Genomic DNA, 13,854 nt, shown 5'->3' with positions numbered 1-13,854 from the left:
TATCTCCCGGTCTGGTTGGGCTGCCATTACTTGCTCCTCTGTCTGGATCTGGAGGGCATGTGGGATCCTTGCTGTGTTGTTCTCCACCATTCTCTGCGTTTCATCCCATTTGGACTGCGGGGAGGGGGGGTGTCCAGCTCCTGTATATGATCCCTGACACTTGCTTTGTGTCTCTCAGTGTCTGTTTTCTCTGCCAGCACCTTTCATCCTACTGGGTGTCTGAGGTTCCTCAGCACAGTCTGTGGTGTGATTTATTCTTCACTTCAGTCAAATCAGTGATTAGTGACTCTGTCCTGTCTTTCAGTCCTGCCTTTTCTATACATAACTGTATATATATACATACATATATATACATAACTGTATATATATTCAATTACCACCATGTAACCATGTCATTTTACAAAATGGATCTGTACATTGTGTACATACATATATACACAACCATATACATTGTACATTGTGTATCTAAAGATAATATACATATATTGTACATAGATTGTTAATATATTTTTGTACATATATAGAATATATATTCCTCTATGCACCCCTGTTTTCTTTTTCCTCAGTTTGGACAGAGCGCTCTCAACCATTTCACTACGAGTTATACTGTGTATGACTATGTATGTGACAAATAAACCAAACCTGAAACTTGAACTTCTATACATCAATGTAGGATTGTCTTATGTCAGCCCCCCCCCCCCCCCCCCCGGCTATCTGTCAGTGGTACATTCCATAGAGGGATTTATCCTGCCATGGTGTCTCCTCTGTTTCCATGGTATTCATGTGGGCTATCTCTTTGATGTACTCCCTTATCAACTCATCCTGGGGGACACTGCGGGGACATATTCATGGATGTTCCGTGTCTCGCCCCGGATGGCGGATCCTTCCCCCCTGCTGCGAGCTGGTGTTCGGCCTTCGAGTGTTGGGTCTTGGGAGCAGAGCCTCATGCACTGTGAGTTTTCTGGTCTTGACGTCAGCAGCTTTCAGCTCTTCTCTTGGCCAGATTACTGTGCCTTCAGGAGGTCTGAGGCCTGGCACATGCGTCCATGGCTTTGCTAGTACTGTTCATGTGTGGTTGCCACTTGAATACCTGCGGAGGACCTTGAGTGTATAATCTTAAAATAACCAACATGTGGACACGTGAAGTCATGAACAGGTATTTGTCTTTTTCACACCGGTTGTGTATTTGTTGTAAAATGATGTTAACAAGCTAACATGGAGAAAGAGAGCTTGTACAGCAATACGGAGTCTTATCGTGGGTGGACCTGAGCGATGTTGCGCTTTACTGCAGTGCTAACGGCGTTTTTGCACATAGCAAGCTAGCAAGCTGCTTTATAGTGAAGTCGTGGAGTTCACGGGCCACGTTTGGATGGTGCATTGCCATTCAGTGAGAGAGCAGTCTTCATTCATCATTTGCACAGAAGATTTCATTACCTTCTCCATCTCTTCTCTTCTGCGCTGTAATTCTGACCTTTCACTGCCTTCCCAGTGAGCCTAGCTGCAGCTGGGGGTCCAGGCTGGGGTGTGTGGGGGGGTTGCCGGGTGGGGATGGAGGTTAGGCCCACTGACATCAGAGAGCCTGGCAGATGCTTGAGTGTGCTGAAATCTGAGGCCTGAGCACATGAAATAATACAGGGAGAACGAGAGAAGGCAGACATTTCTGAAGCAGGGCTGTTCTTTGTCGTTTGTTCCAGAATGGGAGTTTGGTGCATTAAAGCTATATCGGAAGTAAAAGTCTTTCTTTTTCTCTCTCTGTCTGTCTGCCTGTCTTTCGCTCTTTTCTCTTTCCAAAAGCACACCGATGTCTTATCGCTCTTGTATTTGCTTTGCACTCAGATCCTGAAGGAATTCAAGGACGAGGAGTGGAACATGGGAAACATCGTCTACACCCTGACCAACAGGCGCTACAGCGAGAAGTGCATCGCGTATGCAGAGAGTCATGACCAGGTAATGCCACGCTGAGCCCCGTTTGCCCACCAGGGCAGAGAGGACCAAATGTAATCAATGCATCATTTGGAATGGAAATTGATGTCAGCACAGGTCGAGGGACTCTTGGGGAGAAGCGGAAAGTAGAAATGAACACACCCACCTTTTCTGTACACTTTTCAGCCCACAGCTAAAACAAGGTTTATTCCTCCCTCTTTTTATCCGCGCCGCTGCCACTGGGGCCCACGGCAACACACAGAACGGGTTGCTGGATTTGCATGAAACAACTGATAGAAGCGTTTGGACTATAGTGCAGGGAGTCATCTAGATGCCCCAAGTCCCACCACCGCAGGCAAATCGTAGAGAATGTTCATATCACAAACTCCACAAACATCTCCCACACATCTTAAATGCCTCCTTAAAATAAGACTGTCATAAGACAATTCAGTAATGGTTTGTCATTTATGCTGTTAGCTCAATGAATCGGAGTGTGACGTCGTGTGAGTGTGTAAGAGAGCAGTGTCCCTGACTCCAGAACCGCAGGTGCGGTTCTGTATTTACTGATATATCCTGAGCAGTTCTGCAGAATTTACACAGCTCACAGGCCATAGCAGACACCCCGACATTTTTTTCTTGCAGGGTTTCAGTCTGTTTATTTTTATTTATTTATTTACTCTTTGTGTGTGTATATTTTTTATTTTGATTATTCACGGAGCCTAACAATAATAATGGCTGGTCGATTTTTTGTTTGTTTGTTTGTTTCTGCCATGTTGCCAATTTATTTTCTAATTTCCAGCCTTGGGTGGGTAAAGTGCGCCTTCTCTATAGGCTTTGCTGCTCTGTCTATCCAAGTCACCAGTGACCGTAACCCGTTTGGACCCGCTTTGGGGCAGAGACACGCCCCCTCGAGGCTCAGTCCAATCAGACTTGCTCCTTGGGCGGACGGTGACGCTCTGTTGCCCCAGTGTTGGGATGCATCTTGGCCCCCGAGGTAGCTTTGTCACTCTGAGCTCTTCCATCCACACCAGCTGCTGCGATCCCCTCCGCCCAGCACGGGCGCAAAACCACACCTTCAGGCTCCTGCTACATGTAGATTTGACACATATTCTTTTATTTACCGTTTCATACTGTTACGTTCACAGCCAGCTCCACCCAGAACTGTGGCGACGTGGTTATTAATGGGACATGTCAAGAAAAGGCTCGTAGAGGCAGTAAATCTGCGAATGAGCAGCGTGTCTTTTTGTGAGAACAGCCCCAGCAGGGGATTCTGGGTAGCGCACACAGTCTCCAGCTGGAACAGCTAGAGCTCAAATACAGAGGAGCGTGAAAGCTTTAAAATCCTGCCGTTCAGAGCAGGCTGGGAGAGAGGCAGACACGGCAGACACTATTGCTTCTCTGCCTGAACAAGGAACGTTGTTAGGAACAGTCTAATTATTGGTTAGGAAAGTTACATGATCCCGCATTTTGTAATTTTATTGGATCTGCTTTTTTTGTAGAGTTGTATTATTGTAGTAGTTTATTTTGTTATTGTAGTCATATTTTTAAAGCAATGCCAAGCTACAGTAAAAGCTTCGTATATTTGAACCACAGTAGTAGCTAATGTTACGGTCGGAGTGGTTGTCAGGATCTGTTCTAAGATAACATGCCACCATGTCTTTAGGTGGTTTTATACAATCTAATCCATTTCCCAGTCTTCTCTAATTCGATGTGACAGCGGGTAGCCTGATAACGAGTTGGATACATGGCCTGTTTCTCCGAGGACAGGACGCTTCAATGGCTGCAGGCTCTGAAGGGCGGTTCAATAATAATTACTCACACGACTAATGTACCGTGTGTCCAGTGCTCATAATCCTGTGTCTTCTGACAGGCTCTGGTAGGAGACAAGACCCTGGCCTTCTGGCTGATGGACAAGGATATGTACACCAACATGAGTGCCCTGATTCCCATGAACCCTGTCATTGATCGCGGCGTCCAGCTGCACAAGATGATCAGGCTACTCACACACGGCCTCGGAGGGGAGGGCTACCTCAACTTCATGGGTGAGAAGCACCGTGGAAACACGCCACAACATGGGTGTGAATTGACCTCCTGTTTCATGACAACGCGAGGTGAAATGAAAGTAGCGTTGGCGCAGAAAGCTGATCTCAGATCAGCTAGAGTGGGCTTTGTTTTGTTTTTTGGCTTGCGTTTCTATGAATGGGTCTGGTACACCTGAGTAACGGGTTAATGCTCCTGACCAAGAGAGGAAGGATGGGAGTGCAGATATGATTTCTGCAGGTTTTCCACGATGCAGAGTCAGAACAGACAGACAGGTGGAGCGCACAGAAAGACGAGGTTAACAGGGATACAGCCGTGATGGAGAACACAGGAACTGACTGAGAATGTCAACACACTGGTCAGAAAATGCACAGAAACAAGGGCACCTGAAAAACAGGTAAAGAGCAGCACACAAGTCGTCTTAACTCAGCCCGGGGCATGACTGAAAGAGATGATGATGGAGGCGGTGTCAGGGCGGAGCTAGAGCCGACGTGGACCAATAAGGAGTAGAGGATCCGGTGTGGGCCAATCAGGAGTAGAGGATCCAGTGTGGATTTTTCTGGGTCAGAGACTTCCTAAGACATTATTGAGAGATTCTTGTTTTTAAAATTCTTGTTTTGAAGATTAGAGTGACCGTTGTTGTAGTTGTAGTTGTATACACCCATTTAATTTTTCTTGGCTTTTCTACCAGTGGCACATCGCATCGGCTTACATTGCATGACTCTGCAAAGTACTTTGAAGCAGCCTTTTGTGTTCTTAGAAAAATAATATTTCCAGCCTCAGAAATTCACTCCCTATCACTTAGTCCAGAAATAATGCTGGAATTTTCCTGAGAATAAAGCAGACGACAGAATTTGCTGACGCTTCTCTGCACATTTTCTGAGCCTGTTTTAGCGTGTAATGCTATCAAACGCTGTATTTCAGGGCCATTTTCTCTTTAGTCCTATGCTTCATTAGGCAAAGCACAGCCCTTTATATTGCATATACATTAGGAGTGCTCTTTGCGTGTAATATCACTGCTCAGCCCTGTCGGGACTTTGCCTAGTGTTATAATAACCAGCGACTTTATTGTTACAATACAGTGGCCTAGCTGAGGATGGCCGTCTGTCTGCCAGTCCTGCGCTGTGTCGTAGCGCCACCTACTGATCAGGAGGATGGCAGTGGGAAAGCCTGTATAGAAACACCATACTTCTAGACATTTTATTCATTTATATAACATTTCTTTATACTTTTTTTTATCTTTCTCAATGCTGACACCGCACCCCGTTCCCGAGAAGGTCTGGTACTTCAGCGGCGTCATTTGACTGGTTATGCCTGCTGCCCCTCAGTCACTGTCCACGTCTGCGCTGTTTCCCTTCTTTTTCATCAGCGATTTCTTTCCTTTGTCGAGAGTTGTGTGCTTGTTAGTCACAAAGTCAGTCTGGGTTTCTTTTCCATCTTGGGCGGCAGTGCCGGACGTGTAATGGGCTTTATAAATGTAGTGTCTATTGTTAGTGTGGAGCTTTAAAAGCCCTCTGACCCTGTGAACAAGCATTGCCTCTTACCACCTGGCTTCTGACCCTGCCTGACCAGCTGATGGAAGCTGGTCCAGCCCCTGCATGCGATATCTGTCTAGACATCGCAGTCTCTCCGCTGATGACTGCTAAGTGAGAAATGCTGTTCTGTTGCCCTGATTGCTACTTTTCTGTGATTGCAAATCCGCTGCACTGCCCTTGGAGGAGAAAACCTTGCACGCTTTTGGCTTGTGTACCTTATATAAGTGTAAAATAGCAACCCAACGAGGGGGTAAAAAGTAACGAAAACAACAGATAAGCAGCAGCCGACGTGTCGTGTCAGTGGATCGATGGCTGTGGAGTCGTTTAACCAGTGCAGCGCGAGAACAAATTGTTTGTGCAAGTGAATCAATCTGAGGCTCTCCCCAGCTCTCCGAGAGCCGCGTGTTTACTCTCCAGCAAACTCCGGGAGCTTTCCCGGTGGGAAGGTCCACGCGTCCGAACCCCGCGCAGGCCGCCAGGGCGGAGCTGCCGCCTCTCTGCCGCGGGCACGCTGGGACGGTGTACGGCTGGCCTTCAGGGAGCCAAAGGGCGCTTTCTACATCAGCGCCACGCTCGCAGGGCTGAGAGTGGCTCCGCCCCCTCGCACTGCATACCCGACCGTACAGTCCATACGCCATCAGCGAACCTGCAGCATGGTGGTGTTGATGAATGGCCGTAAGTCCACTGTAGTGGAAACATTGGATGCTGAATTGCTTTTGCTTTCGTCTGTACTGTTCTGAAGTGCAGTGCGCTTCCTCCTCTCTGTGCTTGTCTTTCTTGCGTGTTTTGCCTCATGGAGAGATGCCAGTCTGTGTGCCTTTATAAACGCCTCCTGTTGCCAGTGAAAGACTACCGGCTCATTGTGATTAGCAGAATAAAGCACTTTAGTGTTTCTTTTCACTGTAGCCTATTAGAGCTTCTGCTTCTTTAGAGAAATGGGTTCAGATTGTGGTGTCCTTCAGATAAATCCATGAATATTTTGCATTAGTTTCTAACTTTACATATTCAGTTCAGCTTTTAGATTCATGTTCTAAGTTCACGGTACTCATCTTGTATCTGTTTTGGCTTCATGTTCCTACACACTAATTCCCTGTATGGGATTTGTTGCCAACCTTGTGTTGGGAAAGTGAGGTAGTACAGCTCCCACTACACCCTTCGTTACAACCACGGAACTCACTCATCCTTCAACACAACAGTAAAATGGACTTGATAGCGATGTGGTAGTCGTAGGATAGTGGTGTGATGTTGGTGTGGTTGTATAGTTGCAGTATGATAGCTGTGTTAGTAGTGAGGAGGTAGATTGATACTGGTGTGATATTGTAACTTTTATGTGTTATTAAGCTTTATGTTGTATTAAAGAAAAAGTCGTTTGCAAACCTCTTTGTCGCTGTGTCTGGGCTGAGTCTAGTCTGTTAGTCTGATCTGTGATTTGTGTGATCTTGTACAGACAGCGCGTCGTAGACGACATTTTGGCCTGGACTGTAGGAATATTCTTAAACCTGCTCACTAGTCACAGACCGGGTGCACACTTATGTGAAGGTGTAAGATCTATGCAAATCAAACCCCTCATAAATTCCTACCCCACGATGCGTTTCCTGGTCTTCTCCTTCGTTGTGGTAAATGAATTCTGAACAGCACGGCTTCAGGCTGAGGTGCTCTGAAGCCTCTCTGGCTTTCAGCTCGTTCACCTTGACTAAGCAAACACAAGCCTTCAGCCATGCCTGCTGCTCTGGAGAGAAATGCCACATGACCAGGGCTTTCCACCACGGCCTCAGCGGCCCTGAAGCTCATCTGGAAAACCTGCCATGTTCAACTCACTCTCCTTTTACATCATTTGAAAAACTGCTGATGAAAACCCATGGAACAGTTTTTAAACATAAAAAATGTAAGAGCTTTTTGATACTACTTACAAAGTCATTATATAATATTAATACATTAATATAAATAATCTAAAATATTAGCCTTTTTGGAGTACGAGACCACAGATCGTGCTGAGAATTAAAATCATTTCGAAATTGACACTGACAGGAGGTACGACCGTCAGCAAAAAAGAGGAGTTTGAGAATCGAACGTAGTGTAGATTCACAGAGAACTTGATCTTTTGAACATGTTTCAGAAGTACACTTCAGAAAACTGTCGCACTATATGAATGGTACACTATAGTGTACACACACACACACAAGTGCATTCTTTGAACAAAAGTGCTTGAATAAGGTCACCCCTAAGAAGTACTGAACCCACCCAGGGAGCGCTAAGACCGTTGTCTCCCAGTCAGGCGTATCCCCCGGTCTCTCTGGGACGTGCACATCTCACAGATGCCTTGGCAGAATGTATTACCTGCTGCTATTGTTATAGTTCATATTCTCTAGTTATCTTCCCATTTCCATGTTTTCGGGATTTCAAATCGCATCTGTGTCCAGGGATTAACTGTTGTCTGTCGTGTAGTCAAACTCATTTTTCTTTTTTGTTTCTCCCTCTCTCCCATTTCTCTCTCTCACGCTTACTCTTTTTCTCTTTCACGCTCTGTCTCTTTCCCTCCATATCTTTCCTTTTCGCACTCTCTCACTCTCTCTCTCTCTCTCTCTCTCTCTCTCTCTCTCTCTCTGTAGTGACAGTTTTAACTTGCTAATTCATAAGCATGTGTAACGTTGTAAGTGTACCGCATACAGTCTGATGTTTCTTTAACGGCTAGCTAATGTATTTCATTAGGAGGTTCTGCCACTCCCTGTCTGTTCCAGTTCGTCCGGTCACTCGATTTTTTCCCTCCCTCCGCAGTCTTTCTCTCTCTCTCTCTCTTACTTTTTCTGGATAAACAACATACTTCATCACTATTGTTTTGTCTTCTTTCTCTCACTCGTCAGTGTGGTTCTTTGCCCCCTCAGAATTCAATTACCCAACTGTTGTTTTATGATGTTGTCTTGTCAGCTGATGACGGATTCATTATCTCATCACTCGACTTGACAGGGCTGTCGCCTCCCTCTCTCTCTCTCTCCTCCTCTCTCTCTCTCTCTCTCTCTCCTCCTCTCTCTCTCTCTCTCTCTCTCTCCCTCCCCCTCTCTCTCTCCCCCCTCTCTCCCCCTCTCCTCTCTCTCTCTCCTCTCTCTCCCCCTCTCTCTCTCCCCCTCTCTCTCTCCCTCCCCCTCTCTCTCCCCTTCTCCTCTCTCTCTCCTCTCTCTCTCTCTCTCTCCCCCCTCTCTCTCTCTCTCTCTCCCCCTCTCCCCCTCTCCTCTCTCTCTCTCTCTCTCTCCCCCATTCTCTCTCTCCCCCTCTCTCTCCCCCCTCTCTCCCCCTCTCTCTCCCTCTCTCTCTCTCCTCCTCTCTCTCTCTCTCTCTCTCTCTCTCTCCCCCTCTCCTCTCTCTCTCTCTCTCTCTCCCCCTCTCTCTCTCCCCCCCTCTCTCTCTCCCCCTCTCTCTCCCTCTCTCTCCTCCTCTCTCTCTCTCCCTCTCTCTCCTCCTCTCTCTCTCTCTCTCTCTCTCCCCCCCTCTCTCTCTCCCTCTCCTCCTCTCTCTTATTCTTCTGCTCACGTTCTGGGTACGGACGAATGGCTCCTCCCTCTGACCTGCTGCCATGTCCTCACATCTTTCCTCTTGAACAATGAGCTCACTGACTGAGGTCACTGTGCTCTAGAAAGTTCTGGAGTCTACACCACTGTGGATTTGAGAAAAGCCTGCTGTGCTTTCTGGTCTGTGTTCTAGATAAGGTTTTTTTTTTTCCAACTAATTCAAATTATGACAGGAATTGAAACACTAATTAAGGCAGTTAGTGTGTAAATATAGACATGAGAGAGACTTTAATAAACCCATGAATAGCAATGTCTGATGGGTAAGACTGCACATCTCCCCTCAGTAGAGGAGATTAAAAAGGCTCAGTGGTGTGTCAGAACTTTTCCTTTAACTGACTCAGAAGATCCAGCACATATGGCAGGTTTGGGCCTGTATGTCAAAGCAGTGGGCAAAGTTAGATGTGTCAGAACACACGTTTCATTCCTTTCCTTTAACCCCAGACAAGGTTGTGTTTGATAACCCATTATTTATTCTTTCTGTATTCTTTCTTTTCTGTTGTATTCCTGTGTTGTCAGCACCTCCTTCTTCTTTCCAAAATGTCTGGAATACACATCAATTAATTAATTTAGCGTTCATTTGTTTGTGTGTGAGGCACTCTCACATGCATGCTTCCTCCTCCTTGTCTTGATAATGGAGTCAGACGCTTTGAAGTTGATGTTTGGAGAAGGGTGGTGTGTGTAGTGTCAGCAGGAGCGTATGGGGGCTGCCGAGTCACGGTAGTGCTGTCTGCGTGCAGGTACTCACACTCTTCAGTCGTCAGCCTTAAGACTGACGCTGCGAGAAGGACAGCACTGCGGGTTATAGTGAGGGAGTTGGGCTCTCTCTGTGGGCCTCTGTCTGTATCTTTGCACTTGCAGACTGACTCTGCATGTCTGTAGATTCACTGCACATGTCTGTAGACTGTATATCTGTAGCCTGGCTGTGTATCTGTAGACAGTGTTTATCTGTAGACCGACTGCATGTCTAGACTGTGTATTTCTGTAGAATGACTGCATGTGTATGTCTGTAGACTGACTGTATATGTCTGTAGACTGTGCATGTCAGTAGACTGACTTTGCTTGTCTCGATAGAAGTGGAACCACAAAATGCTCTATTTTGACCTGAACTTGTTTTGTAACTCCTGTCTGTACCTTAACAGGAAATGAATTTGGCCACCCGGAGTGGCTGGACTTTCCGCGTGTGGGGAACAGTGAGAGCTACCACTACGCCCGCCGTCAGTTCAACCTGGTGGACACGGATCACCTGCGCTACTGGCAGCTCTACGTCTTCGACCGTGACATGAACCGCACTGAAGCCAAGTACGGCTGGCTCGCAGCTGCTCCGGTGAGAGTCCACCACACCGTCCCTTCATGTGTCTCCACTCCATGCCATGGCAACATTTATATTACTGTACAAATCCAGTGCAGTAATATTAATGCACAAATCCAGTGCAGTAATATTAATGCACAAATCCAGTGCAGTAATATTAATGCACAAATCCAGTGCAGTAATATTACTGTACAAATCCAGTGCAGTAATATTAATGCACAAATCCAGTGCAGTAATATTAATGCACAAATCCAGTGCAGTAATATAATGCACAAATCCAGTGCAGTAATATTACTGTACAAATGTTTTCTCTCACACTTCATAACTGTCTGCTGCTAGATGCTGCTGTCTTTTCAGCCTTTTCTTCATCTCTCTCTCACTCTTTCTTTCTCTCTCTCTCGCTCTCTGTTTCATTTCTCTTTCTGCTGATTTGTTGTGCCTTTTCTCTCAGCCTTGTTCCATACTTAGTCATCGACATCACTGCAAATGATATTCCCTTTATTTCACTGAAAGCAATCCATTTCAAAGCCCAAACAAAGCATAGAACCATTTCACTCTTTTGTTTTTATTTACTTCAGTGCTGAGTTCCTTGGCAACACCAATAAAACCAAAAGCCCAGCAGAGCATACAAAGCGAGATCCGTTAGGCCGTCTGCATTGCAGTATGCAGGGTCCAAGGTCTCATCCTGTCTCCCACCCCACTGACTCAGACTGTAATGCCGAGCCAGAAAGCAGAGGGAGAGAGAAGCATATCTCTACATGCCTCTCACACCCCGCCTAAGTAATGGGATTATGCACACAGGAAGAGTTGGGCACCTGTGGGATTAGGAGCCAGGAGTCGGGCATCTGTGGGATTAGGAGCCAAACAGTGTGTCTGATTCTGTAACGTTCCTCTAGTAGCTTGTAGATTAGAAGCACCCCATCCTGCCTCCGGACTGCAGGGTCATAAGGGCACTGAGAGACACTGGCTACAGGATCATTGTCGCCGAGCATGCCAGCGGAAAAGTGCACATCCTGCAAGCTTTTGGCTTCACTTGTTGATTTTAGCATTTTTCCGATTTGTGTGTGTATACTGGAATCTGTTTATGTTCCGGTGCTTTGATCGGTCGCAATCGTGGGCTGGCATACAGTCGTGCATAGCTGTTACACACACACACAGGCAGACACAGCACAAAAATGAGGAAGAATGAATTCATACTTTCCTATGGAGTTTTTACTGGAAGGTATTGGGCAACAAAGTAGCAGCTAAATGTGAGAAAAAGGATGAGAATTTGGTCATTATGCTGGAATGAGCAGGAGCAACAGGCCTCATATGCATGCGTGTGCGTGCGTGCCTGTGCGTGCGTGCGTGCGTGCGTTGTGTGTGTCTGTGCGCACTCTGCTCTGAGCAGTGATATAGCCCTTATACAGGGCTGTGCGATCCGACAGGGTGTTTGCTGTGAGTTAGAGGTCTTATGCAGTAGTGCAAGACTTATTTGAAATGGAGTGTAATCAAGTTGTGATAGTTTGAGTGACACTTCTGTCTCGTCAGTTTTGTCGTTCATGGTGACTGGCACTTCTGATACGTCTGTAAGGCTCAGTCGCACAGCACAGCAGGGTAACAGGGTCGGACGAGCTAATTGAATGTACCGCCAAATGCTTCCTGTCCTTCCTCAGTGCATCTGATGGCAAGATCTGAGCACTTAAAAGTCATTTTGATGGTTGTAAAATTATTTTGCAGAGGTTCACTGAGATATTTAAGACATCAGTAAATGTTTCCTTCAACAAAACATTTTGTGTATAAGCCAAAATCTGGAGAAACTGGAGTTTGTCACCCTCATATCTGTTAAAAGCATCCCGATTTTAGTATCTGCAGTGATTGTGAAATCTTCTCTGGTTTGTGTGACAGGAAACCTTCACAGAACCAGAGATCCTCTGTGCTCTGTGGGGTATTTTAAGCCTGGTTATGTGACCCACATCCCTGGGACAGATCTGCACTATAGAAACACCAACACAAACAATGTGTGTTGCCAGCATTTGTGCGCACACACTAGGTTGTTTATCCACACACTGCCCCTCCTCCATTGGGTCGGTTGCATCCAGCTTGGCTACAGATTCAGAAAATAAATGATGGCAGTTATGTTGGTAGGGTCCGGGGGGGGGGGGGGGGGGCATGGTGTGCATGTTGGGGTGTGTTGGGTGCTCAGGGGGGATTGCAGGCGAGGATGGCGTGTTAGACTCTTAACTTTGTGCTGGTTGCCGGGCTGGTTGCTGGGCAGGCATGCTGTGGACAGCAGCGTGTCCAGGGCGCTTTAAAGAAGCACACAAGGCTTGTCTTGTTCATGCCACAAAAGTGCCACCTACTCTCACAGCAGTATCCGCACAGTGCCTGGACCATGACTCGGCATTTGTGTCTTCCTCTCTCTTTTTCCCTCCCTTTCCCACACACACACACACACACACAATTTTAGAAACATCTTGAGAACATGTTTATTTTAGGTCTCAAAGAGTGACTGAGCCTGCGCTCCTCACAGAGGAAAAATAAAACAGTTAGACCCGATCCTTCCGTGTTGCTCATGTAGTTCATGAAGTCATCATTACAGTGTCATACAACATTTAGCAGCAATCCACTGGATTTAATTCTACTATATTAAAAATTGGGGATTCAATCAAGAAAGGAATATACTAGTGTTCAGATGAAAGGTAATATTTAAACCATTACAGAATAAGCCAGTAAAGATTAAGGCCCTGTGTTTATCAGGCCATCACCCTGACCTTCACAAACCCTGCTATATGTAGCAAGGACATGATTCGTCTTCAAAAGACTCTTTCAGCTTTTATTCCTGTGAGCAGCTCTGTGGAAAATGGTAAGACAAAGTGAAATATAAATAGGGGTCTGTGATGATTGATTGATTAATTATTACATCATTATTTTTAATGAGAATAGCACATCTGTGACTTGCACAGTTGTAGAGGCTTGATGAGTGGGCTACATCCTCAGCCTCTTTCGCTGTTTACACCAGTTGCAGAGGCTTGATGAGTGGGCTACATCCTCAGCCTCTTTCGCTGTTTACACCAGTTGCAGAGGCTTGATGAGTGGGCTACATCCTCAGCCTCTTTCGCTGTTTACACCAGTTGCAGAGACTTGATGAGTGGGCTACATCCTCAGCCTCTTTCGCTGTTTACACCAGTTGCAGAGGCTTGATGAGTGGGCTACATCCTCAGCCTCTTTCGCTGTTTACACCAGTTGCAGAGGCTTGATGAGTGGGCTACATCCTCAGCCTCTTTCGCTGTTTACACCAGTTGCAGAGGCTTGATGAGTGGGCTACATCCTCAGCCTCTTTCGCTGTTTACACCAGTTGCAGAGGCTTGATGAGTGGGCTACATCCTCAGCCTCTTTCGCTGTTTACACCAGTTGCAGAGGCTTGATGAGTGGGCTACATCCTCAGCCTCTTTCGCTGTGTACACCAATTAAAGATGGTGCTAGCCACATGGGCCGTGCTTCA

At 46.4% G+C, this 13,854-nt stretch overlaps 1 protein-coding gene across 1 annotated transcript in view; it reads left to right on the top strand.

Annotated features, from left to right (window-relative positions):
* The window catches only part of gbe1b (glucan (1,4-alpha-), branching enzyme 1b), a 73,868-nt gene that overhangs the window by 34,271 nt on the left and 25,743 nt on the right, over positions 1–13,854 (top strand). The window contains exons 11-13 of the mRNA XM_027012009.3: positions 1,837–1,947; positions 3,794–3,965; positions 10,201–10,385. Coding sequence (XP_026867810.2) covers positions 1,837–1,947; positions 3,794–3,965; positions 10,201–10,385 — 468 coding nt within the window. The remainder of the gene's footprint in view (positions 1–1,836; positions 1,948–3,793; positions 3,966–10,200; positions 10,386–13,854) is intronic.

This window comes from Electrophorus electricus, chromosome 17 (assembly GCF_041902795.1).
Source record: "Electrophorus electricus isolate QZ-2024a chromosome 17, ASM4190279v1, whole genome shotgun sequence".
In the NCBI taxonomy this organism is placed as follows: Eukaryota; Metazoa; Chordata; class Actinopteri; order Gymnotiformes; family Gymnotidae; genus Electrophorus; species Electrophorus electricus.
This window is presented reverse-complemented; position numbering and strand designations above follow the sequence as displayed.